The sequence below is a fragment of the Aristolochia californica genome, unplaced genomic scaffold (genome assembly GCF_029961685.1).
Source record: "Aristolochia californica isolate CCGP_79_NKW_82.1479 unplaced genomic scaffold, dmAriCali1.0.hap1 SCAF_9, whole genome shotgun sequence".
NCBI classification, from domain to species: domain Eukaryota; kingdom Viridiplantae; phylum Streptophyta; class Magnoliopsida; order Piperales; family Aristolochiaceae; genus Aristolochia; species Aristolochia californica.
In genome coordinates this window covers 36,144,235-36,170,146 of record NW_027182290.1, presented here as the reverse complement: position 1 = coordinate 36,170,146, position 25,912 = coordinate 36,144,235, and the positions used below count along the sequence as shown (strand labels likewise).

The window sequence follows — 25,912 nt, the reverse complement described above, 5'->3', positions numbered from 1 at the left end:
GACTGCGGCTCGACTCCCTTTGGTTAAAAAAGATGGAGAAGTCGGCGCCCAGTGTAGCGAGTCCGAATCAGTCATCACGAGTTGTTCTCTGCCACGTGTCATTAGCGGAGTTGTCGTCTGTCGTTTCCTGCCACCGGACGTCAAAACCACCTGCCAATCGGGTTTAATATGTCTTTCTCAAGTCCGACCTGCTCGAGCAGTGAGCATTAAACAAGGAAAAAGAGAGCTTTGGAGTACGAATTTTTGGTCAAAGCCTGGACGAAGGATCGTTGCGAAGAAGGCGGAGTTTGTCTCTGCAGGTGCTCTCCTTGTGCTGGAGGACTTTCTCTTGGATCGAGTTGGAATTGGATAGAAGCTCTTTTTCCTCTGTAATGGTGGCAAATACATAAAAATTTCCTATTCGAGGTACTGTATTTCGTTTTTCGTTTTTCGTTTTTATTAATTGCTGCTTTACTTTTGTTTTTACCTATTCGTTCCGTTTTGTTCGTTGTTTCTGTTTGTGCGCATTATTTGTTGAATTTCTTGTGCCCAAGCGGTCCCGCATTTTCGCTGATGTGCTAGATTCTGTCCATAAACTTGTTTCTGTGATGGACATTAGGGTTGTGACTTCGTTCTGCTTTTTTTTTTTTTTTTTTGGCTTGCTTCCTCTCGGTACGTTTTTTTCCATGGTTCTCTACATGTTAGCGATAAATCTAATTGAAGGTTGAGCTGCTTAACTTCAGCTGTATACTCTTTTCTACTGAACTTTGGATCTCATTATCAGAGAAGAAAAAGGATTTGTCATTGATGAGTTGTCAATTGTTGGCTTTCCGTTCGAACAATTATTTGTTGGTACCTGAGTCAATTTTAGTTATAGCTATGTGGAAAAGTTCAACGTTAAGAAAATAAGTAGTAGTACTGGTTTACGGCTTTTAACGGTTTTCATTGTTTGAAAATCAATTGTTTATTCTTCTGCAATATCAGAACCTCATAGCTGGTTAAAGATGGTGTTTTCCGAGTCTTTGTAATATTATATAGTAGTCCAAGAAACTGAAGTAGAGCATGGAAATAAACCGTTAAGAGCAAGGATTGAAGTGAACATTGGACATTGCTGCACTTACCAATCAATAAAACACTACCTGTAAAATAAAATCTTATTGCATGAGTTTGGGATAATGAAATTTCAACATTATCTCTTCATTGAAGTCTGAATTGCGGGATATCTTAGGGTTAGTGGCTGACATGGTTTCCTTCATATTACATGTTGTCTATGGTTTGAAGACTTGCATGCACAAGAGACCAAAATTAATGACTGGTCTTTGAAAGGGATAGCGGTCATTGTTCAATTTCTTTGCGGAGGTTGATGTACTTGCATGAGAATACTTGAAGGAGGTATTCGAGTACATCGGGGATGGTTACAATGGCAAAATGATGTTTGAGGTGGTCATTTCTCGGTTGCTTGGATGACACAGAGAACTGCTTTGTGTGAACCATTCACAACTAACACATATTAGATGGATGTTGTCTCTTTTATGCCTGGAGCTGCTGCTTGTCTTTGAAGAAAGCTACATTCTTACTTTATTTCGGCATGTTAATACGAGTCGGAAGCAGAGTGATGAACTTAATGACTTTTTAGTCTTACAATTTCGTTGACATTCATGTGTCTTTGATAACATATGCTGGAATCTTTTCCTAACAAATGTATGCCTGTAATTGGTGTCTTAGACGGAAAATTTTGATTTGCAGTTGATGTAGATAGTTGGTCACTAGTGAATGTTTATGTAGCTAGTCAATCTCATGTGAATGGCTGAAAATGTTTCTCGTGTCTATGATGACAACAATGTTGTGTGCTTAGCATAACTACATTTGTCCTATTATATCCATACCCACTTTAAGAAATTTCGTAAGGAAAATTCAAATGCCTGATTATTGATGAGGATATGACATTTGGATGCTTTAGTACACTGCAATTTTGATCTCATTTAGTACTTTCTTGGGATTTTGTATAGTTTCCTGTACAGGTTAGATTATTAATTTGCGATTGGGACTACGTGGCTGTGGTCTCTGAAAAGAAACTGGCTGTTTTGGCCTTTTGAAAGTTATGGCTTCTGCGGATATGGTGCCTCCTTCGACAGTCGTTAAAACTGGTGGAAACATGATGTCTGTTGATAAGTTGCCAGAGGAAATTAATGAGATGAAGATTAGGGATGATAAGGTTGGAGAGGCTTACATTTTTATCTAATCCTCTATGACTTTCCTCTAATTTTTTAATGTGAAATATTTACCTCTTTACTACATTGCTCCTTTTCTATTTTAAGTGTTGTATTGATTGGTTAGGAAATGGAAGCTACAGTTGTTGATGGAAATGGCACAGAGACAGGGCATATAATTGTGACAACAATTGGTGGAAGAAATGGTCAACCCAAGCAGGTAAATGTTGTTTAGATGGTTTTGATTTTTCAAAAATGTAGCAGGCCTTCTGAATAATCTCTGTTCATACACCTCAGACTATAAGTTACATGGCAGAGCGTGTGGTGGGACATGGATCATTTGGCATTGTATTTCAGGTAACTAATAGAATTGTGTATGTGTAATCTATTTACCGCATTGATAAACTGCCATGTAAGCATTGAGGCTTCCCCTTGTCTTCATATTACAGGCCAAGTGCTTAGAAACAGGGGAAACAGTTGCAATCAAAAAGGTTTTGCAGGATAAGAGGTATAAAAATCGAGAGCTACAAACAATGCGCCTTCTTGATCACCCCAATGTGGTATCACTGAAACATTGCTTCTTTTCAACAACCGAGAAGGATGAACTATATCTCAACTTAGTTCTTGAGTATGTACCTGAGACGGTTTACCGTGTAGCTAAACACTATAGCAGAGCAAATCAGAGGATGCCTATAATATATGTCAAACTTTATACTTATCAGGTTTGAAAACTTTTATGTGTGGTATTCTTTTTTTTATCATTGAAAAGAACAAATTTCATTTTGAATGGGTGATGACTTTGTCAAGGAGAACCAACCAATATAGAAGTACAACAACAGGAATGTCATTGTTAATGTTGTTCACGTGAGATGCAAATGAGGTTGTCGCATGTTTCATAATTGTCTGAGTTCTGTCAAAACATAGTGGTATTAATTTTTTTATATTTAAAATTTATTTCTTTATTATTTTACGTCTCTTTCTTGTGTTTTCCATGAGATGTCTGATTAATTGCTTCAGTGCAGAGTGTCTTGTGCTTGAGATACTTTTACCCTAAAAATAAACATTAGCAGCTTTCCTGCTCAGATAGCTCAATTACCATACCTGTTTTGTATGTCACCTTATTTACTGCAGATAACACTGCAACCCCTGCAAGTAAAAAACAGAAAGAAAAGACTTCTATAACAAATTTTAAATCACACTCAAAATATTGGGATATGAGGAATTTATCCAACTTCTGATAAACATTGGCAGATCTGCAGAGCATTAGCATATATCCATGGTGGTGTTGGAGTTTGTCATAGAGACATAAAGCCTCAAAATCTCTTGGTTTGTATCATATATTTCTTAGATTTTTGGCTGCTTCTTTATTTTTCATTTGTTTCCCTTCTTAGTCATCCATTTGTTTCAGGTTAATCCTCATACTCACCAGCTCAAACTATGTGATTTTGGAAGTGCAAAAGTTCTGGTAGGTTCTGATTGAAGTTGTTAACTTTTTTTATATTCCCCCCTCTCCCCAGAAAAAAAAAAAAAAAAAGTCTTAAAGAGCCCTAAATTTTCCTACATTTATATGGAATTATAGTCTTGGAGATTAGTTATTCTAATGTGTCTTATGGAATATTTTGAGATCATTTACCCATATCGCCTTTTTCTTTTGTTTTTTAGTTTCAATCCATGAAAACCTGGTCTAATATCCAGCTGTCAAGGTTTTTCCTTCAACTCAGTCGGTGTTTCGGTTTATTTAGGTACACGAACTTGTGTATGTCACTGTTGAGAGTTTTGACTGCATATTTCGTCTATGTATGCTCTCTGTGAATCAGTGATCTGTAAAATATGTTCCGTACATAAGCTTGGGCACCTGTGCAAGACATCTGCTATGGTTCCATTTGATTGCTTCTGTGATAAATAATATGGTGCCAGGCACAAGATTTCACTGATACAACTCAGCCAAATGAACTTCTCCATGGTCGTATCCTGGGGGTTTCTTAGAGTAAGGTCTCATGAGGATTCTTAGGGGAGTGAATGTGTATGGCCAATTTTTATTTTTAAATGGTAATAAATATTAAACCATTACCACTGAAATGTTTGTCCTTCTTCAATATAAAAGAAAAAGGAAACTCAAATGCATTCGAACTGCATGCTTAAGGTTTCTTCATAAAAAAGAAAAACGATTTTGCAAGAGAAATGAAATGATGTTTTAATGTCCTAATTGTTTTACAGCTGAAAATTCTCAAAACTCCTGAACTAGTACTTGATTTCACCGACATTTTGAGGCTTTCAACATATCCACTTTCCACAAAGTTTAAGATGCCAATTTGCCTATCTGACTGACAGTTTTCACAATGAAAATGGACTATATAGTGAGCATTTAGACAGACTGCAGTTGCTGGTTTGCTGTGCTTTCTTTGCAAACCTCCTCTCACTAGTCTTTTGATCTCCTCAGCTGTTTTTTATAGTTCGACTTTTGAACATGCTCATCAGCCTCTTCTAGTATCTATTTCTGTGAAGTTTGCCTAGTTTGTTGGGTTTTTTATGGGAAAAAACAATTGCAAGGGCATGCTTTTTGCTGATGTTTTCTATGCTGTATCAAATCTATTGGTAAATAGTATGAAATCTCAAGATTGACTGATAAGAAAAATGATGAGGGCTTTCATGTTCATTGTGAAGGCTGCTGGTGATAGTTGTCTAGTTTGTTAAAAAAAATTTAGCATGGCATCGGAGGGTACAATTTTTTAGTGTCAAGAGGTGTTTTGTGGATGTATGAAGGTTCTACTGATAACCTTTTTGTGAGGAAAAATTACTGTATACTATATTGCTTTTATGATGGTAGACTTGGTTTAAACGGAATTAATGTATACTCTTGTGGCTCTTAATTTTATGAGGCCATAAAGAATATTATTACTTAGCAAACTTTGGAGGTTAGTGAATACAACTTAATAAATTGATTTCTCAATATGTGAGCTATTTTTTCATGTTTTCCTCTGGTAAATATTATTTTAAATTGCAATATTATTTTATAGAGCCATTTAAAAAAAATAAAATTTAGAGAGTCCCAAAACTTATTTGAAAATGCATGGAAATTTGCATCAATTAACACTGGGCAGATTTGGTGCTTGTGCTTTGTCTTATTTCTCAAATTGTTTTTTGCATAATTTGATAAATTCATTCTGCTGTTCCATAATAGGTGAAGGGTGAGCCAAATATATCTTATATTTGCTCTCGTTATTATCGGGCACCTGAACTCATATTTGGAGCGACAGAGTATACAACAGCAATTGACATATGGTCTGTAGGCTGTGTCCTGGCTGAATTGCTCCTTGGACAGGTATACCATTTGCTATATACTAGAAATGCTGTTAGATGATGTCAACCGAATTGAGAAACATTTTTAAAGAGTTCATATTCCTTTTTCTTCTCTTGTGAAAAAATTGTGATAGCCGCTTTTCCCTGGCGAGAGTGGTGTGGACCAACTTGTAGAGATAATCAAGGTGGACTTTCTAAACTCCTTGAACAAAACAGAATGCTTCTAATGATTGACCTGTATTGTCAACTTAACCACTTGTGATGTCATATATTGTGTATTCAAGGTCCTTGGAACACCAACTCGAGAGGAAATAAAGTGTATGAATCCCAACTACACGGAATTCAAGTTCCCACAGATAAAAGCCCATCCATGGCACAAGGTTAACTCTCAATATCCTTGATCTGTGGCTCAGCTATGTTTTCTTATTTTAGTTGAGAGAAAGTATTAAGCTCTAGTGTTTATTCGGCACTCAGATATTTCATAAGCGCATGCCACCAGAAGCTGTAGATCTTGTCTCAAGACTTCTGCAGTACTCCCCAAATCTGCGGTGCACTGCTGTGAGTACTTTTGTTTCGTCGCTTTATTTTGCCAATGTTCTTTCGTCTACTTACACTGGTGTTTTTTTATCTGTAGATGGTTATGTTTATATTGTGTTTCATTTGTCTTTTGTTATTTTCACTTTCATGCCGTTATATTTTGGTGATTTTTTTTAGATGTCATTCATTGTTCTCTTTGACTTGCAGTTAGAAGCCTTGGTTCATCCATTTTTTGATGAACTTCGTGACCCAAATACACGGCTCCCTAATGGCCGACCCTTACCTCCTCTCTTCAACTTTAGGCCTCAAGGTTCGTACCCTTTGGAAGTCATACTCCTAATTGTTTTCTCTTGCTAGTCAGTTGCTAATGGCTAGTGAGTGGTTTGTGGTTGGGCTTGAGTGCTAACTTACTTAATATTTTTCATTCCTAGCGCTAACTTACTTAGTATTGCTGACATTGTATCTTCTACACATTGTAATTGGAATCTCATTCCTAGATCAGCCAACTCTTTGGCTGATAAATTGGCAAAATTTGGAACTTCCCAGCAATTTTTCATTGTTTGGGAAGGCTTCCCTCTCTTGTAATATGCTCTCTTGAGCTTTTGCTTTAATAAAAATCAGCATCATTTAAAAAAAAAAAACTTAATATTTTTGGAATGTTAAAACGTCATTCTTGTTGATTGGTCTCAACTGACATTGGTGAGAAGTACTCCTAAAAAGTAATTTGTTTGTGGCTACTATGATACAATTGGCCTTGGGTGTAGTGTTACTAACTTTCCATGCTTAGAGGTTCTCATTTATTGGTCCCATGGGAATGTCTATTGCTGTTCTTTTAAAAAGCTGGTTATACCATTTGGTTCATTATGATGGTCTCTTATTTGCAGAATTGAAAGGAGCATCCCTGGAGCTCCTGGCAAAGCTAATCCCAGAGCATGCACGGAAGCAGTGCCTCTTCCTTGGCTTCTAGGTTGTTTACACATTCCTAAACAAAGGTATGCCAGAGTGGTCATGCCAATTGTATCAATATGTCTTGTTTGCGTACCTTGTATCATGAAGACTTCGTGGATTGTTTATTTTCATGTACTTGGCTTCAGGTACTTCGAAACCTTCAACCTGTTGTTGTATTGTTGCTTCTGTCCTCTGAATTATTTGTTTAATCCAGTCATTGATGATATAAAAACATTAAAATTAGACACTGAAGCACATGAGTGCAGATGCAGGCAAAAGCTCCATATGGAGGGCTCATATCTTTAGAAGGTTACTGACATCGTATCAGGAAAAATCCAAAACAATTTTATTGACCTCATTACTAGTATAAAATGTTTAAGTGGTATGTTTTTCACCAAAAAAACGAAGTACTAGAGAAACAAACTCCTTTTTCTCTATGCTACTAGATGTGTGTATATCCTTTTGTAAACTTTAAGATTATCGCTAATTCTTTTATCCATCTGGGATTTTGAACCTGCACCCCTGGATCTCTCTCACGCAGCTCATTTAGCAATACATCTATCTGCCTTATAGTTATCTTCATATACTGCAAGTGGCCTGTGGTTGTGCCAGAAATCTATTTGCTCATTGACATTTGCCGTCTCACAATGGGAGTTCTTGTCATTGCTTAGGCAATCTGCTGTTGGCTGTAGAGTCCCATATGTGAACCTGGTGGCGCTGTTGCAGAAGGTTTCTGCCTTGCCATTCTCAGTTTCTAGGTTGATGTTAGACAACACAATGCTGCTGCAGGGGACAGCATCACTGCATGCAAATTTCATTGCCTTCTGAGTTTTTGAAGATCCATTGATGTTTCTGTACATCACCTGGCTTATCTTCACTGCTGATGTCTAATGAACAAAGGAAATTGTAACTAGTACATGTTAACATTGGGTTGGGTTTTGGAGAGTGGGTAAAAGACTAGAAATATTGTAGGCTTCTGTTTAATTTAGTTGAAGATTGCATACCTGGTTTTGACAAGTAGCTGGTGAATCACAGTAAAATTGGTCAATGATGACTGGATTGGCAACATTAATCATCTTCACATTTTCAAAACGTACTGCTCGAACTTAGCCAGAACCTCCCTGTTTGTAAAAGTCAGAAAGAGTATGAATTGGGTTGTGGAGTTGTTCGCTGCCTATGAGAACTATTCATTATGGATAAGCTAGCTGGTTTCCATGGAGATTGGTCAGTGTCAGAATGATAGATTTGGCTGTGCTGGAGTTGGAACCATACCTGCCAGGTCTTAATCCTCACTCCATTTGTAGTTTCCTGCATAGTGGCAGTGTTCAGAATCACCTTCGTCACTGTAGCTGTTGTGTTGTTCTTTCCCAGGCTCCCAATGCTAATCAACGTGAAACAGGAAGTACACTGAAGCAGTTGTTATCTTATCGTTCTTCTGGTATGTGTAATAACAATTATATAATTTGCTCTTACCTGATTCCATGCCCTGGCCCGCAATATATTCTCTTCATTTTTAAGTTTGAGGTGCCATTAACAATGGAGATGCAGTCATCCCCTGAAAACAAGGTGAATTATTCAGTCTCGTCGAAGATGTGCCAAAAGATAAACAAGTGTGGGTAAAATTTTTACAGGATTTAATTTTAAGTCGATCAAATACCATCTGGTCACTCTTCATGCATGGTTTGAAAACAATGAAAGCGGTACTCTTTACGGGTATTGAAAAATATTTCAGACTTGGAAAGGTATTTTGGATGAAATCTTGCTTGAGATTAGGGCATTGGGCAGGTTGGAAGATAGTTAATAGTTGAAACTAACCTGTACCTATCTTGGAATTCTCGATGACAACCTTAGTGGAGTCACTGATATGAATTCCATCAGTGTTTGGGCTGTCTGATGGTGCTTCAATTCGGGCCCCTGATACACGCACTTTACTGGATCTAGTGATTGTAAAGTGTATTTGCTGGCTATCCTTGAAGTTGAGGTTCTTTACCCTCACGGCAGAGCTCGAGTCAATTGTGAATGCCTGCATTTAAAAAATAAGAATGCATTTCAAAACGTTCCACCGCTCGGTGACCTTGTCTGAAAAACGGAACTGGAGTCTCTTCAGCTTGTAAGAGTGAACTCACCGTTGGAGCTGGTCTACATGGCTGTCAAGGTAAAATATACGAGTGATATCAGCATTTGTTTCTGAAGCAGCACTCCGGAGTAGGTTAAAGAAAAGAACTTACATTTGCTTTGTTCTTCCTGCAAGATGAAGCCCACCACTTGCTGCCGGAGCCGTTCAGAGTCCCTCCACCTTGGAAACTCACCCCTTGCAGTTTGGTAAAATAGAGCCAAACTCTTGGGTTATTTGGGGCCCAGGTGTTTGGTTCATCGGGCGCCATGATGGTTCCAGATATCTGCCCCAAAGGGTTCAACTTCATTACAACAACCTTGTGCAGTGCAATTACAGTATCTGATGCAGATGTAGACAATAGAAGGTAATCTCTCGCCGTAGGCCGGTTTCTGTTCAATGCACCCTTCGACTTATTATGCCCAGCCTTTGAGTCTTATCTTTCCTTTATACGTTAATGGGGAACAATAGAGACTCCAATCTCAACATATTAAAGTACTATCGGCTAAATTTCATAAGCTGCTTATGAAGCTGCAAATTCATTATTAGCCGTTCAAGCAGTAAAGCCTTGAAGCTAAAAATCGAGCAATTGGAGTACCTGGATGATTAACCTCTAAGCGCATGGCCCCTTGATTCTGGTCGCATTAACTAAATATTTACGACCCTCTGGCACAAGTAGTACTGACTTGGTAGTAGAGCAAGCTTTATCCCACGCGTTCAAGAAGGCCTTTCAGTCACAGAGCATGCCGGAAACAATAAGAGAGAGAAACCCAATACACAAAGAATCTAAATTGCCATAAAACAAAATAACGAAGCATTGAGACTAGGATTCGTAAAGATAAAAAACAAAAAAATACAGTTCATTAGAGAATCAGCTGAGTATCATCCGCGACACCATCACCCACTGCTCCAAAGCCATCGACATTCACAACGGTTCTCCCGCTATGCTCACCGCCCAGAGTGGGAAAAAAATTCAAAAACTTCATTGTCATCTTCCCATTCTTCCTCCGATTAGTCCCACTGTTGGCCATCGAATTCAGGCAGGAAAATGTCATAAATGAAGCTGCTTCCCTCGATTCCATGCAATGTGAGAAGTAGAACAACAAGGGAAACGCAGAGAATCTTCATTTTTCTTATGACAAGCATTTTATCTTGTTATTCGACGCTCTTGCTTGGTCTTTAACTGTAAATTTTGCTTTATAATAGGAGTGTCATCCGTAGATTAGCAGTGAATGTTCGCGAGCATATGGCTTGGCTTTAAAGTAGACGAAAGGGCGTAGTGGATTTTTTAAGCTTTTCTCCCTTCCATGTTTAGGCTTTTAGTTCAAGTAGGTTTTTGCTTCACTCTTCTTCTTTCTCCCATGGGAGCGACGGGACTACTTCAGTTCACTGCATGGTTGGAAATGGATTCTCGGCGTATTCTTTGCTTTACTCTTCCACAAGAGAGCGAGGGGCACTTCGACCGCGTGGTTGAGAAATGGGGTTTGTGTCTTGTCTGACACTGCCGGTACTATGTTTCGTCTTTCATGGTGGGTAGGCATGTTTAAGCAATTGTTCGCACAAATCATTATCCTCTCATGAAACAAGTGAAACCAATAATTTGCCAGTGAGAGACTGAGGTTCTGTTCTGGGCACACAGAAAGATAATCGAAGCCAGAGTTAAGCTAAAGTAATTGCTAGGTTGCGAGATGAATAAAATAGTTCTGACTCTTATGTTCTAAAGTTAATTCTTCTGTTCATATCAGCAACTAGGGGTGGCATCGAGCCAAGCCGAACCCGAACCTGCCTATGTTCGAGCCTAGTTTGATTTAAATATTTTGAAATCGAGCTTGAGCCGAGCCTAGCCTCGAGTCTAAAATTGTTATCGACCTCGAGCCCAATAATTTTAACCGAGTTCGAGCCGAACTTGAGCTTCAATATTTATTTAAAATTTTTCAAAAATTACATGTCTCAAGTTCGAGCTCTATCATACATTTAAAACTTTTCAAAAAATACATGTCAAATAAATTGTATATAAAATTAAACATATATTTTACATAAAATTGCCTTTACATAAAATTGGTCATGACCTCTACTTAAAATTGGGCATAAGGGTAACATCGAATCTAGTTGAGTCTGAACCTTCCTATGTTCAAGCCGAGCTTGATTTAAAGATTTCAAACTCGAGCTTAAGCCAACCTAACCTCAAGCCTAAAATTGTAATCGATCTCGAGCATAATAATTTTAACTAAGTTCGAGCTCGAGCACTAGCCAAGTTCGAGGTTAATTTACATTTAATACTCTAAATAAAATATATTTTAAATAATACATTTTTAAAAAAAGAATGATAGGGGAGGTTTGGGATTAAATCTCGATAATGGATTATAACCCACAAATATTAATCTTTTTTACCCCAAATTTTGTCTAGCTTATTTTGTAATTTTTGAATCTGGCCATAAATTTACTATGGCTTCGTTAGTGCCCTTGATTGAAAATTTATATTATTGGAAAACTAGAAATATTTTCCTAGGATACATATTTCCAAAAAACCTTTAAATAAAATCCCATTACTATTAAAGACTTACAAAAACTTACAAGAAATATTTTAAAATTTTCTTAGGAAAGTTAAATGCAAGAGTATTTCCGAAGAGGTCACCCATCTTAGAATTACTCTTGCCCAAACTTGCTTAACTTCGGAGTTCTGAGTCAGATACCTAGCCAATACAACCCGAAAAGACTAACCATTTAAGGTACGGAAAGCCAAGTACCTAACTCAGACCACAAACTCTAACAAGAGTAGACGGAACTACTCTGGCACCCACCCCGCCCATTCTGGAGCCGCTTCTCACGGGATACGAACGCGGGCCGTGGCGTGCCTAGCTCTGATACCATGTTAAAGTCCTAGGCAAGAGTATTTCCCAGGAGGTCACCCATCCTAGAATTACTCTCGCCCAGGTTCGCTTAACTTCGAAGTTCTGAGTCAGATACCTAGCCAATATAACCGGAAAAAACTAGCCATTTAAGGTGCGGAAAGCCAAGTACCTAACTCAGACCACAAACTCTACACAAGAGTGGACAGAACCACTCTGACACCCACCCCGCCTATTCTGGAGCTGCTTCTTACGAGATACGAACGCGGACCGTGGCGTGCCTAGCTCTGATACCATGTCAAAGTCCTAGGCAAGAGTACTTCCCAGGAGGTCACCCATCCTAGAATTACTCTTGCCCAAACTGGCTTAACTTCGGAGTTCTGAGTCAGATACCTAGCCAATACAACCCGAAAAGACTAGCTATTTAAGGTGCGGAAAGCCAAGTACCTAACTCAGACCACAAACTCTAACAAGAGTGGACGGAACCACTCTGACAAAATGGACCTCTTATTGCCTTTTATAGGGAAATAAATAAAAATTAATAATCAATCTAATATATTACTATACTTATCGATAAATTTTTAATCAAATAAAATATCAAACACAAAATTGCTATGAAAATTGTCTCATGCTAAAAGTATTATAGCATCAACTGTCAAATACTTATTCAAAAATTTTCTATTCAGTTTTCTAGCTCATCTTGATAAGAAAATATTACATAAAAAATTATATGATTTTTTAATAAGAATTTTTAATTAAAAAAATATTTCCAAAAAAACATGAGGCACTATAGTCCCTATATTTCTACTAAAAATGTATTTTCAATATTTATTGAAAAAACCACTAATAGTCTCTAGAAACATATTTCTACTAAAATATCTTTTCAATTTCTTCAAGAGCCATGAGGAAGGGACAATTTTTTTTTTTTACTTAATTATGTTCTTGCATGTGTGACTTTCATACGTGCGAAAATCGTCTTCGCACTGGTTTATGATCTCGCACGTGTGACTTTCACACGTGCAAAATCGTCTTCACGCGGGGGGGACGACGTGAAGCGAAGGCGAGGACCTGTCGTCGGCGATGAAGGCGGTGACAATCGTAGCGACGACAACGGAAACAAAGGCGAAGAAATCGGAGGAAGATGAAGAAATCAGAGGGAAGGGGATGTAGCGGCCAGTGAGGAGTTGTTGACGGCTATAGAGCCCCGCCCCCCCACCCCCCCCCCCCCCCCCCCCCCATTCCCACTTCCGATCCCGTGACTCACTAGCTTGTTAACGAGCCGGCTCGCGAGCTTTCAAGCCGAAACGAGTTCGGCTCATTAACTCAAACGAGCCGTAGCTAGATCTCGAACTCGGTTTATTACTAGAAAATAAAATAAAATAAAAATTTAACAATTATTATTCCCAAAAATAATTAATAACAAGGAGAATTTGAAAGTAATTAGGAATCCATAAGGTTAGTGTAAACAGGAGTTTAAGATCGTCCATGGATCCCCATTGCAAGGATTTTTGCTTTGCATGTGAGAGCAAGAGGATTGGATTAAATAAATAGAAGGTCAAGATTGTTCATGGTTCGATTTACGAACAATGGAAGCCTTGAAGAATCCCACCATATAGGAATCGGGTGTCCTCACATCGTCCTAGTTATTTATTGCAGATCAGGCCAGTTGGTTTTAACCAGAATCCGTTCTGTTTGATCTCAAATCACAAGATCGTGGTGAAAAAAAAAAAAAAAAAAACGATTCAATTGTTTAACGTGATTGAATTCTATACACGAGCTTGGGCTGGATTCACATACTTGAATACGAGCTTAGCTCACTTGTAAACTGAACCTGTCTCATGTGGTTTCCACCCCTACGAGAGCCCAGTCCATGTCTGATGCGCCTGACCATGCCCAATGCCACTTGTTTGTAGCTTTGGGTTCAATTCTGCCAGTTAATCTCTCCCGTAGCCCCGTGTAGAGCGGGCCGGCGCTCTAGTCTTCTTCTCGCGATGGGAGGAACTCGAACCAGTTTTAGAGAGCGCATTGAGACAGAGAAGGCTTTCTGCTGAAGAAATGCAACAAATTCTCCTGCAGGTCTCTCTCTCGACTGTCTCCCTCTAGATCTGCATCTATTTCCCGCCGTACTCTCGTGGTTGTGGACCTATCATTCATCAAAACCCCAAATTCGAATGCAAAGGAATCTAATGTGACATTGTTTCAGTTGGATTCTTTGTGCCTTTTGTTTGCTCTAGGGATTTCGAAGAGTATTTATATAGAGAGGAGTGAGAAAGAGAGATGTTGACGAAGTTTGAGACGAAGAGCAATAGGGTTAAGGGTCTGAGCTTTCACAACAAGCGGCCATGGATACTGGCAAGTCTACATACTGGGGTGATACAGCTCTGGGACTACAGAGTGGGAACTCTAATCGATCGATTTGATGAGCATGAGGGACCCGTCCGAGGGGTTCACTTCCATAATTCTCAGCCGCTTTTCGTTTCTGGAGGTATTTAAAGATCTCACTTCACCTGGTTGTTCTCCACTTTAACTTCGATTGTAGTGATCATGACTTCGCTACTGTGAAACATTTGTTGGGTTTCTCTTAATCTTTTCCCTGTTGAAGGTGTTGATTATTATGGAAACTGTTTTACTGCTAGAAAATCTGAACGGATGAACATTATGAGAGCCTTTTGGCAGTAAATATTGGTTACAAGAGTGCTGTTTGAGTTTTGTTTAAAAGTTGAATGCACTAATGTTGTATTTGTCCATTTTTCTCCTCCTAAGACAGCTGAACCCTTGTTTTAGCAGCAAAATATTAAGTTTTTTTTTTAACTGTTTTTTGGCTTGCAAAGCAGCTTAGAAAAATAACTCTGGGTTGAATATTTCACGGTTCCAATTGCCGAGCCTGTTGTACTGATATACCTTGATGCATTCCTAATACTTGCGTCCATAGTAGTTGAGCATCTTCCTTGTGAAACTATCAAACAGCTACTGGTGCCCAGTGTATAGCTTGTGGACATCACAGAACATGCAAGGAAAATGAAAATTTAGGGAATGGAAAAATTGGGTTGAAGAAGCTAGGATTATTGATTAAGAGAGAAAGGAGAAAGGGATGTTAAATAAATTTTGAGCTTCGTTACATGAAGTATGCAGAACCGTGTGAAAAATGAACCATGGAATTATCAGGTCCAAGTCATCTCATATGGTAGATTACATTCTTGTTAGTGCAGAAAGGTAGGATGTACTTACCAATCTGGTAGCATACAAGTGTCAGAAAATTTACCAGTTTCATTGTCACATTCTGACACTGGAGAGAATGGTCGATGAAGCAAGCATATATGATGCTTAGAATCAAAACAAACCAAGAAAACTATCAAATGTTAGTGGCACAAAGTTTTCTAATTTACATTTACAGTCTGATCAAAGGATAAAGAACAAAATATAACTCAATGGGTAATAGCTGCTTCAATTTTAATACTTCTTCTTCAAGATATATCAAAAAGTTCATGACAAAGACATAAAAACAAAAATTGCTAATGAGAAAAATACAAGTAACAAAATGTACTTCTAGAGAATAAGAATAATTCACAAGGAGAATGTATGTTGGTGAGAGAAGGAACTCCTGATTGCTATTGGCAGTCTATATGCTTATGGCTTTTTTTTTTTTTTTTTTTTTTTTTTTTTTGCAGGCGATGATTACAAGATCAAAGTCTGGAATTGTAAGCTGCATCGCTGTCTATTTACTCTGCTAGGGCACCTTGATTACATCCGCACTGTTCAATTTCATAATGAGTGCCCCTGGATAATTAGTGCAAGTGATGATCAAACTATTAGAATATGGAATTGGCAATCACGCACTTGCATTTCTGTTTTAACTGGTCACAATCATTATGTGATGTGTGCATCCTTTCATCCTAAAGAAGACCTAGTGGTATCAGCTTCACTGGACCAAGTAATCCGTGTTTGGGATATCAGTACCCTCAAAAAGAAGACTGTGGCTCCAGCTGATGATGTTCTTCCTTTCAGTCAAATGAACACAGAATTATTTGGAGGGGTTGATTGTGTTACTAAGTATGTCTTAGAAGGTCATGACCGTGGGGTCAATTGGGCTTCTTTTCATCCCAGCTTGCCTCTAATTGTGTCTGGAGCTGATGATCGCCAAGTTAAATTATGGAGGATGAATGGTAATGCTCGTGTACCCATTCTTTATGCTAGACCTATGCCTTTAACATTTGATTGGTGACTTGGGAAGATACCGAGATTTTTTTAGTTCTGTTGTAAAACTAAGTCAATAGTGGGAGAGAAGAAAACATTATCTGAAAAATAGCTTGACTAAGCAGAAATTTCATGTTACTTCAATTTCATCTATTTCAGATTTAAAAAAATCAAAATGTGGGATTTTATGTGATCTTGAATATATGGGAGGGTGGGAGGGGGGTGTTCATTTTGAAAATGGCTCTTAAGTTACCATAAACTTATTAATGTATCTACATGCTTTTGAACTCAGCATTTTCTTTAACCTGTTGCAAGATGTGGTGTCGAAATGTTTGCTTTTATTTTTCAATGATTTTCTGTGATAACCTGACCAAGTATTGATGGCAATAGTTTTCTTTCTTTTTTCATTCAGATACTAAGGCTTGGGAAATCAACATATTGAAAGGATACACGAATAATGTCTTGTTTACTGTTCCAGAAAAGCAGTAAACTTGTTATTGCATCTACATGCTTTTCAACTCAGCATTTCTTTAACCTCTTGGAAGATGCAATGTCAAAATGTCTGCTTTTATTTTTCAATGTTGTTCTGCAATAACCTGACCAAGTATTGATGGCAATTGTTTTCTCCCTTCATCTTTTTCATTCAGATACTAAGGCTTGGGAAGTAGACACAATGAGAGGGCACATGAATAACGTGTCTTGTGTACTGTTCCAACCAAAGCAGGACATTATTGTATCAAACTCGGAGGACAAGAGTATACGTGTATGGGATTTGACAAAGCGAACTGCTCTGCAGACATTCCGTAGGGATCATGACAGGTTTTGGATTCTTGCTGCCCATCCTGAAATGAACCTTTTTGCAGCTGGTCATGATAGTGGCATGGTTGTCTTCAAGTTGGAGCGCGAAAGGCCAGCTTTTTCGGTGAGTGGTGATTCATTATACTATGTCAAGGATCGATTTCTTCATTTCTTTGAGTTTTCTACCCAAAGAGATATACAGCTGATTCCAATCCGACGGCCTGGTTCCACCAGCTTGAATCAAGGACCAAGAACTCTCTCATTTAGTTCCACAGAGAATGCTGTCTTGATTTGTTCAGATCTGGACGGAGGGTCATATGAACTTTACAACATACCCCGTGAAAATGCTGGCAGAGGTGATAATTTGCAAGAATCAAAAAGAGGAGTTGGTAGTTCTGCCACTTTCGTGGCACGGAATAGGTTTGTCGTACTTGATAGGAGTAACAACCAAGCTCTTGTGAAGAACCTTCATAATGAGATCGTTAAGAAAAGCAATCTCCCGATTGTCTGTGATGGAATTTTCTATGCTGGTACGGGCAATTTGTTGTGCAGGGCGGAGGATAAGGTTGTTATCTTTGATCTCCAGCAGAGGACCATCATTGGGGAACTCCAGACCCCCTGTGTGAAGTATGTTATTTGGTCCAACGACTTGGAAAATGTTGCTTTGCTTAGCAAACATGCCATTGTTATTGCAAATAAAAGACTTGTGCATCGATGTACCCTTCATGAGACAACTCGGGTGAAAAGTGGTGGATGGGATGATAATGGTGTTTTCATATATACAACCCTTAACCATATTAAGTATTGTCTTCCAAATGGAGACAATGGAATTATCCGGACCCTTGATGATCCTATTTACATCACGAAGATTTTGGGGAGTACCATTTATTGCTTGGACCGAGATCGAAAGAACCAAATCATTTTAATTGATTCAACGGAGTACATTTTTAAGCTTTCCCTGCTAAAAAGGAGATATGATCACATTATGAGCATGATCCGGGGCTCACAGCTCTGTGGGCAGGCCATGATTGCTTATCTGCAGCAGAAGGGTTTTCCAGAAGTGGCTCTTCACCTTGTGAAAGATGAGAGAACTCGATTCAACTTGGCAATAGAAAGTGGTAACATCCAGACTGCAGTCGCTTCAGCAAAGGAGATCGATGGAACAGATCATTGGTACAGGTTAGGCATCACTAATGAGGATCACTAGGCTGAAGCTTTTCATTTCCCGTACTTTGTTTCCTCTTGCTAATCTGCCCTTCCACTTTTGGCAACTCTTTGAATGTTTTGGTTTTTGCAGCATTATTATATTTGCTCCCTCTAATACACTCTTCGTCATTTTCCACACACAGGTTAGGCATTGAGGCCCTCAGGCAAGGGAATGCTAGCTATGTGGAGTATGCATATCAGAGGACAAAGAACTTTGAGAGGCTGTCATTTCTGTATCTCATAACAGGCAACATAGAGAAACTATCAAAGATGTTGAAGATAGCAGAGATTAAAAACGATGTGATGGGTCAGTTCCATAATGCCCTGTACTTTGGTGACATTCGTGAGCGAGTCAAAATCCTAGAAAGTGCTGGTCATTTGCCTCTTGCTTATATTACAGCTGCAGTTCATGGGCTCACAGAAGAAGCTGAAAAGCTTTCAGCGGAGTTGGGAGGGAAAGTTCCATCTCTGCCAGAAAGAAAGGTTCCTATGCTACTCTTGCCACCTCAACCTATTCTCTCTGGTGGAGACTGGCCCCTGCTTAGAGTTGAGAGAGGTATTTTTGAAGGGGCGCTTGATGCTATCACTGGTGCAGGAGCTGAGGATGAAGAAGCTGCTGGTGCCAGCTGGGGTGAAGATTTGGACATAGATGAGCATGATGTGCAAAACGACAATGGTGCCTCAGTCATTGAAGATGGGGTACCCAAGGAAGAGGAAGATGGAGAAGGTGGATGGGACCTTGAGGACCTCAATGATTTAGGATTGCCTGCTGATGTTGATAGCCCAAAAACTATGGCCAGTTCTCATTCTTTTGTCTTTGTTGCTCCCATGCCTGGTAAATCTGTAAACCAGACCTGGATTGAAAGATCTTCTCTTGCAGGGGAGCATGTGGCCGCTGGCAATTTTGATACAGCAATGCGTTTATTGAGCCGGCAATTGGGCATTAAAAACTTTGCCCCTTTGAGGCCCTTGTTCTTAGAAATTCACACAGGTAGTCAGAGCTATCTTGGTGCATTTGCTTCAACTCCAGTGCTCCCTTTGGCTATTGGGAAAGAATTGATCGAGTCGAACTCTAATATGCAGACTGCACCTGCACTTGTGTACAGATTTTCTCAGTTAGATGAGAAACTCAAAAGTGCTTACAAGTTCACTACAGAGGGAAGGTTCGGTGAGGCATTGAGGCTTTTCCTCCAAATACTGCACACCATTCCATTAATTCGTGTTGATTCAAGGAGAGAGGTGGATGAAGTTAAGGAGTTGATCTCAATAGTGAAGGAATATGCGTTAGGCTTGAGGATGGAGGTCAGAAGGAAAGAGATCAAGGATGATCCAATACGTCAACAGGAATTGGCAGCCTACTTCACACACTGCAATCTTCAAAAAACACACCTGAGGCTGGTCTTGATGAATGCTATGGGCGTTTGCTACAAGGGTAAAAACTATAACTCAGCAGCTAGTTTTGCTAACAGGCTCTTGGAGACAAATCCTCCTAATGAGAACCAAGTCAAGAAGGCCCGACAAGTCCTGCAAGCTTGTGCCAAGGAAAACATGAAAGACACATATCAGCTAAACTATGATTTCAGGAATCCATTTGTGATCTGCGGTGCCACATTTGTGCCAATTTACCATGGTCAGAAAGATGTGGCATGTCCATATTGTGGGTCTCGATTTGTACCATACATTGAAGGGCAGATATGTTCCGTTTGTGATTTAGCTGTTGTCAATGCAGATGCATCAGGACTTTTCTGTTCACCTTCTCAGGTAAGATGATCCAAGACACTTTCCTGTTTCTGTTCTTTGGATAACTATCTCTGAGTAACAATAGGAAATAGCTGCTTGGTACGGATGATTCGGCTTCCATGTGGCATCCTCCACAAGAACATCATGAACTTAGCCAAACTAGTTTTATTGCTTGCCTTTTGTTTTCTAAATTTACTTTTGACCATTATTTACTGGTCATGCTCCGTTCTATAGATGTCTTTCCTGTTTTAGACAGCTTTTATCATCCGTTTTTGTGAGAAGAAACAGGATAGGTAGTTGAACTGAACAGTAGTATGTTCTCTATTTTAGGATACACCATGTTGTGGAGTTGGCTGTTCTCAGATCTGTTTATAGCTGCATTGATAATGAAAACCTTGATTGTGGAACTGATCTCTCTCTCTCTCTCTCTCTCTCTCTCGGTTTTGTTGTACCAGTATTGCGTGTGAGTTTCATTTGCCTATCACTTGACTTTGTTCCCTTTGAAAATGAATTGGTAAAAAATTGTTGACGGTCTAGGTGTCTCTGATATAGTAGCTCTAAAATTATCTGTAGTAAGTACAAGGATACAGCAAACGTGAAGCTGTAAATACTGCAATTACTACAATTCAACCTCCACCAAACTGTAGCTAGCGCCATCGCTTATTTTATTTGTCGCCATTGTGTCTCTAATTTCCTTGGAGTTTCTTGTATTCCCAGTCTCAGAATAAAAGCTTTTCCTCCTTCCATTAGTCCCGTATGATCACAACCTGCCATGACACTCAAGAATGTACCAGGTTTTAGACCCCTTTGGAAACGGGTTAGAAACGGATTTTCTTCATGGTTCTTGAAGAAATTGAAAATACATTTGAATAGAAACAAGTTTTTAGGGACTATTAGTGTCTCATGTTTTTTTTTTAAATATTTTTTTAATTAAAAATTTTTATTAAAAAAATCATATAATTTTCTAAATAAGATTTTTTTTCTAAGACGGGTTAGAAATCTATATAGAAATTTTTTGAATAAGTATTTAACAGTTGATGTTGTAATACTTTTAGTATGAGACATTTTTTATAGCAATTTTGTGTTTGACATTTTATTTGATTAAAAATTTATCGATAAGTATAGTAATATATTAGATTGATTATTAATTTTTATTTATTTCCCTAGAAGAGGCATTTAACTTTCCTAAGAAAATTTTAAAATATTTTTTTTAATTTTCTAATAAGTCACTAATAGTAATAGGATTTTATTTAAAGGTTTTTTTTGGAAATACGTATCATAGGAAAAACATTTCTAGTTTTTCCTAGAATATAAGTTTTCAACCAAGGGCACTAAGGAGGTCATAGTAAATTTATGGTTAGGTTCAATAATTACAAAACAAGTTAGACAACATTTGGAGTAAAAAAATTAATATTAGTGTATTTTAATCTATTATTGAAATTCAATCTTGAACCTCTCCTATCATTATTTTTTTAAAATGTATGCATAATATTTTATATGATTTATTTGACATATATTTTATATAGAGTATTAAATGTAGGTTAAGTTCAAACTCGGGAACTCGGCTAGAGCTAGAGTTCGAGTTCGAACTCGAGTTTAAAATATTTAAATCAAGTTCGGCTTGAATAAAGTTCAGACTCAGTTGGATTTGATATACCCTTATGCCTAATTTTAAATAGAGGTTATTCCCAATTTTATGTAAAATGTATGTATAATTTTATATATAATTTATTTGACATATATATTTTGAAAAGTTTTAAATGAATGTTGAACTTAGTTAAAATTATTAATCTCCAGTTTGATAACAATTTTAGGCTTAAGTCTAAGCTTGGCTCTAATTCGAGTTTGAAATATTTAAATAAAGTTCGGCTCGGGTGGATGCACCTCTGAGTCTCTAACAGTAATTTCGTCAAATATTTGCACTGAAACCTGAAACCTGAAACCTGAATGTCGCGGCATTGTCCTTACAAATCAATTCGCGCAGATCGGATGTAAACACTACTGCGGTCAAGTCCCACTTTAAGCACAAACGCATGTACCTGCTTCCCGAATGGGAGGTTTTGAGTCCTGCTCGATGATCTCAGGAACGCAGCAAACGAACTGAATGTTTCGTCCCCCATAATATCATTCTATTATTGAAAAACTTCAGAACTTCCTGCACGAGCCCATTGTCCTCGTGCAGTTGAAACAATGGAGTTCCGCGAGGTAACATCTTCAAATGAAATAACCTCAAATGAGTGTCTTGCATCCACCAAGCACCATGAGCAGAGTAGAAATCCACCAGGGCGTTGGTAATGAACAAACTCGCCGGCTGGCACCCAGCTTTAATCACTTGACAATGGAGAGTCCGACCCATTTGTTAAATAGCTATACGTGATGGAATTCGCCTCTGCACCCTCTGTTTTCATTTTAATAAATAGTTATAGCAATTCATCTGCAGAGCCCACGGAAAACAATAATCCAAAGTTGCTGTATTTCGATCCGGTAGCTCATGAAATAAACATAGCGCGTGATTCAGAAAACCGAGTTGCACGTAGAAATCTACGGACCGAACGGAAACTTTGTAATAAACTCAAGGAACTTCACCCTGGCGTGAAGTTGGAGACCTCCAGAAATAGTGACAGAACTCTGTGGGTTCTTGTGCACATACAAGACGATTATTACATCACACAGGTATCATCATAGTTACAGAAACTCACCACCCACATGCATTACATAAACTCCACGAAAGTCAAGAGTTCTAAATCTTGCCAAGAAAAGCTCCCCTGACACTGACTCCCCTTATATATATAAAAAAGAAATGCGAACAGGATGTTACAGATGAAATGTTTGCCTGAAAAGCTTATGATCCTTGGTGAATAGTGGCAAGAGCCTCCAAAAGAGTTGCAGCAAATTCCATCTGTGTATCTTCATCAATTCGTGAAAACAGAGGGACATGAACAAAGAGAGACTTGTGACCTTTCTGTTCCGCAAACCGAAGAGAGTGATAGTAGACATAGTTGCATACAAACCGGTCAGCATCATCGGAAATAACCACATCAAAATCCTTCTTTTTCAAGAATGCCGTGATCCAGTCAATGCAGCAAGTAGTCTACATAAACAAAGAAGAACACAGGAACAGGAAAAGAAGCACAAAACTAGGTTAAAGATCAAGGCTTTGATGCTTTGATTTTTTATTTTTTTATTTTTTTTTGAAGAAATGGAAGGATTTGGTTTTCAAACATAGAAGGAGCTAAGGACATTCAGCAATAACCCACAATTGATTTATACATATGTCTCTATTCATGGATAAAAGCCAGGTTTGATAGTTTTTGTGGTTACCTCAAAAGATTACAATCAAATGTTACTGATATATCTACAACAAAAAGAAGAAATAGATTGGGAATATTACTTCTTTTTTAAGGGAAATTCCACCATCCTCAGGAAATATGGGAAGTCGCTGACAACATCACGAAAACTAGATCAGTGAAAATAAAACCATCAAAGTCCCACCAAAAACCAAGAAACAGATTGATTTAAGCCCCAGCTGAGCTCAGAGAAACCAAGACATTCACCTGAGGTTGCCAACCAAGCTCATCAGGACAGCGAAAAGTAGCTTCATTTGATGCCTGCTTCTCAATGGCAAACTTCATTGCCCCACTGTTGGCTCCAAAGTGAAGCTGAAAATGACAAACATTCAAGTCATTAAGTTACCCAAGATCTATCTAAATGGAATATGTGACAGTAAGAAGATACAACAGATAATGCATACAGTAAAAGTCTACAGCAGGGAACCAATCTGCATTCTTGCATTAAAGCTTCTGAGAGAATGAAAAACATGATATTCATTGACAAGCAGCTGTAACAATCTGCTACTAGGGAAGTGCATAAGCCCCAGACTTGTCCTATAACATTCACACAATATTTTCAACTCTGAGATTACATTTTAACCATTTAACTGTACTTCATAACTGAAATGGTTAACCAAATGACTTGGCATGAGACGAGTAGATGTTTTTGTTTAAAGAAGAACTTAAAATATGGATATATTATTAGGTTGCCTGAACCATAGAAATAGCATATGAAAGGTAAAATAATAATAAAACGATAAAATTTAAAAAAATCTATGACTGGTAGAAACTTTTGCAACTTGGAAGCGGTCCTATTTTGGCATGTTAGTCTCGAAGTGAGAACTAAATGAAAACCCAACTGATGCTATGTTAAGCACAAAACTGAAATTGCTGTTCTACGTCCCACAGCATGGGTAAAGCTAGGAATTTGGAAAAAATATGTGTCTTCCAACGTCCAGGCTATGAATAGTACAGCAGGAGTAAAGCTACGAATTTGGAAAAAAAAAAAAAAAAACTTCTGGACGTTGGAAGAGATTCCCTTACAGAAAATTTTAAGTAGAAATATAAAAAAAATAGTTAACAGTAAGCAGGAATTTGCAGGCATATCAAGATTCATTAGACGGGAAAATAGATACTAAAATACTCATAGCAATATATCCTACCACAAAATTTTTTTAAAATATGCTGCTTATCTCTGCTCAAAGCCAATAGGAAATAATATCCCACCTCCCCCAATTTACTATTAGAAATCCAGTGTTTGCTTTATAGATTCAAAAGAAAATTAAAAAGAGGAATGATGAACTAACCCATACGATTTGCCCATTACTAGACGAGTCTGCAAGGGAATCAGGCAAAGATGATTCCATGAGTTTGTACAGCATTGGGAGGCCTCCATCTCCCGCAGCCTCAAGAACTGTGCAGCTCCCAAGAGTAATACCTCCTATCAATCCCCTTCTGCGAACAAACTCTTTCAAGTTGCTGACTAACGTTTCCGTGGGATTCTCGGGAACTCCTTGGAATTTCTTAAATCCTGTCACATGAACTGTAATAGGTGTGGGGCCTTCGGATCCCATCAGGTCAGCTGACTTCAATTCAATCCCCAGTATCTCGTTCTCGTGCTCGTAGAAGAAAAGTAAAAAACACTACAACCAAAGCATCGACCAAGTTCAAGGCCACTTCCCTGAATAACAGCGAGCGCACCAGTTAGAACATACGATAGGAGACATCCACAAGGGAGTCACCAGTCAAGTACTGACTATAATCTCCCTCAGTCAACAGAGTAACAATCCTTAGTCAATTGAACTGAATGAAAAACACTAACCTCCTTGAACTTAATCAAATACTATTCCCAAGGGAATTCAAAAGAAATATAAAGCAAATATATACTAAAAATCACGTGCCTCATGCAGTAAATTCAAGGGGAAAAAAAGAGGCTAACCTGAGTCCAACAATTTAACTCCAATCCACCAATACAAAGATGATACTTTCAAACAAAAGAAAACCCTCATACCCCCACAACTATAGCACCAAAACCAGAATAAAATAGAGTTTGGAAAACGAAAATTACGAATTTCATAAGAACTCCAACTTAAAAACAGCTCAGTGTCGAGTCTTCAAGAAGAGCAAACTGTAGTCCTGAACTGAAGCAAAATAGCTTGACCAAGATCAGAAACCCTAAAACAAGCTGAATCTCTTAAAGCAACACATGTAAAACTTACCTCGGGGAGCTACGCATGTAAGGTTTCTGTGCGGAGAATGGCCGCCGACGCCGGACAGCAAAGAATGAATCAGACAGCGCCTATTTTGTTTATTTATATCCATCTACAAACACTCCAGCAGTCAATTGTTTTTCTAGACCAAATTACCCTTGTCTATGCCATTTATTACACTTGAAATTATCCAGATTCTAGAGTCACGTGGTTTGAGTGGGTTTTTGCAACGCCTAGGTCTTCACGTGCGCCAGGCGCTGACTAAATGCTGACAGATTTAATCAGGTGAACGAGGATCAGAACCGTCCATTCTGGTGATTGATTTGTTAATCACCCATGGTCATGATTCCTGAATTATGATCGCACGTTTGACGCCGTAGACCATAGTTTTCGCACGTGCTCGTCGCCGGAACTGGTTACCGAAAGTTTAATTGGATTAAATATAGATTTTTTTTTCTTCCTGCAATCTGCAATCCCCTAGGAAAAGTATATAAGTATA

The 25,912-nt window shown here is 38.4% G+C and overlaps 3 protein-coding genes and 1 pseudogene across 5 annotated transcripts; 2 read left to right on the top strand and 2 right to left on the bottom strand.

Moving 5' to 3' along the window:
* The first annotated feature begins 202 nt into the window (after positions 1–202).
* Positions 203–7,991, top strand: LOC137941626 (shaggy-related protein kinase epsilon). 2 transcript variants are annotated; one of them, XM_068787116.1, is made up of 14 exons: positions 203–405; positions 1,989–2,194; positions 2,317–2,409; positions 2,487–2,546; positions 2,639–2,911; positions 3,441–3,515; positions 3,598–3,654; positions 5,371–5,511; positions 5,624–5,674; positions 5,774–5,869; positions 5,964–6,047; positions 6,234–6,336; positions 6,911–7,018; positions 7,667–7,991. In XM_068787116.1, exons 2-13 carry the CDS (start codon positions 2,081–2,083, stop codon positions 6,991–6,993), a joined length of 1,230 nt encoding a protein of 409 aa, XP_068643217.1. In that variant the 5' UTR covers positions 203–405; positions 1,989–2,080; the 3' UTR covers positions 6,994–7,018; positions 7,667–7,991. The 2 variants fall into 2 exon arrangements, with proteins under 2 accessions (XP_068643217.1, XP_068643216.1); XM_068787115.1 differs by having other exon boundaries at positions 7,646–7,991.
* LOC137940894 (probable polygalacturonase At1g80170) lies at positions 7,511–12,233 on the bottom strand (annotated as a pseudogene).
* A 1,660-nt stretch (positions 12,234–13,893) lies between these two features.
* LOC137940372 (coatomer subunit alpha-1-like) lies at positions 13,894–20,281 on the top strand. The gene is made up of 4 exons (XM_068785404.1): positions 13,894–14,421; positions 15,605–16,099; positions 16,778–18,107; positions 18,278–20,281. Exons 1-4 carry the CDS (start codon positions 14,214–14,216, stop codon positions 19,902–19,904), a joined length of 3,660 nt encoding a protein of 1,219 aa, XP_068641505.1. The 5' UTR covers positions 13,894–14,213; the 3' UTR covers positions 19,905–20,281.
* A 2,228-nt stretch (positions 20,282–22,509) lies between these two features.
* LOC137941627 (uncharacterized) lies at positions 22,510–25,493 on the bottom strand. 2 transcript variants are annotated; one of them, XM_068787118.1, is made up of 5 exons: positions 25,423–25,493; positions 24,511–24,884; positions 23,429–23,533; positions 23,266–23,313; positions 22,510–22,965 (listed from the first exon to the last, which is right to left on the bottom strand). In XM_068787118.1, exons 2-5 carry the CDS (start codon positions 24,775–24,777, stop codon positions 22,717–22,719), a joined length of 669 nt encoding a protein of 222 aa, XP_068643219.1. In that variant the 5' UTR covers positions 24,778–24,884; positions 25,423–25,493; the 3' UTR covers positions 22,510–22,716. The 2 variants fall into 2 exon arrangements, with proteins under 2 accessions (XP_068643219.1, XP_068643220.1); XM_068787119.1 differs by lacking the exon at positions 25,423–25,493 and adding an exon at positions 25,272–25,332.
* Between the last annotated feature and the right edge of the window lie 419 nt (positions 25,494–25,912).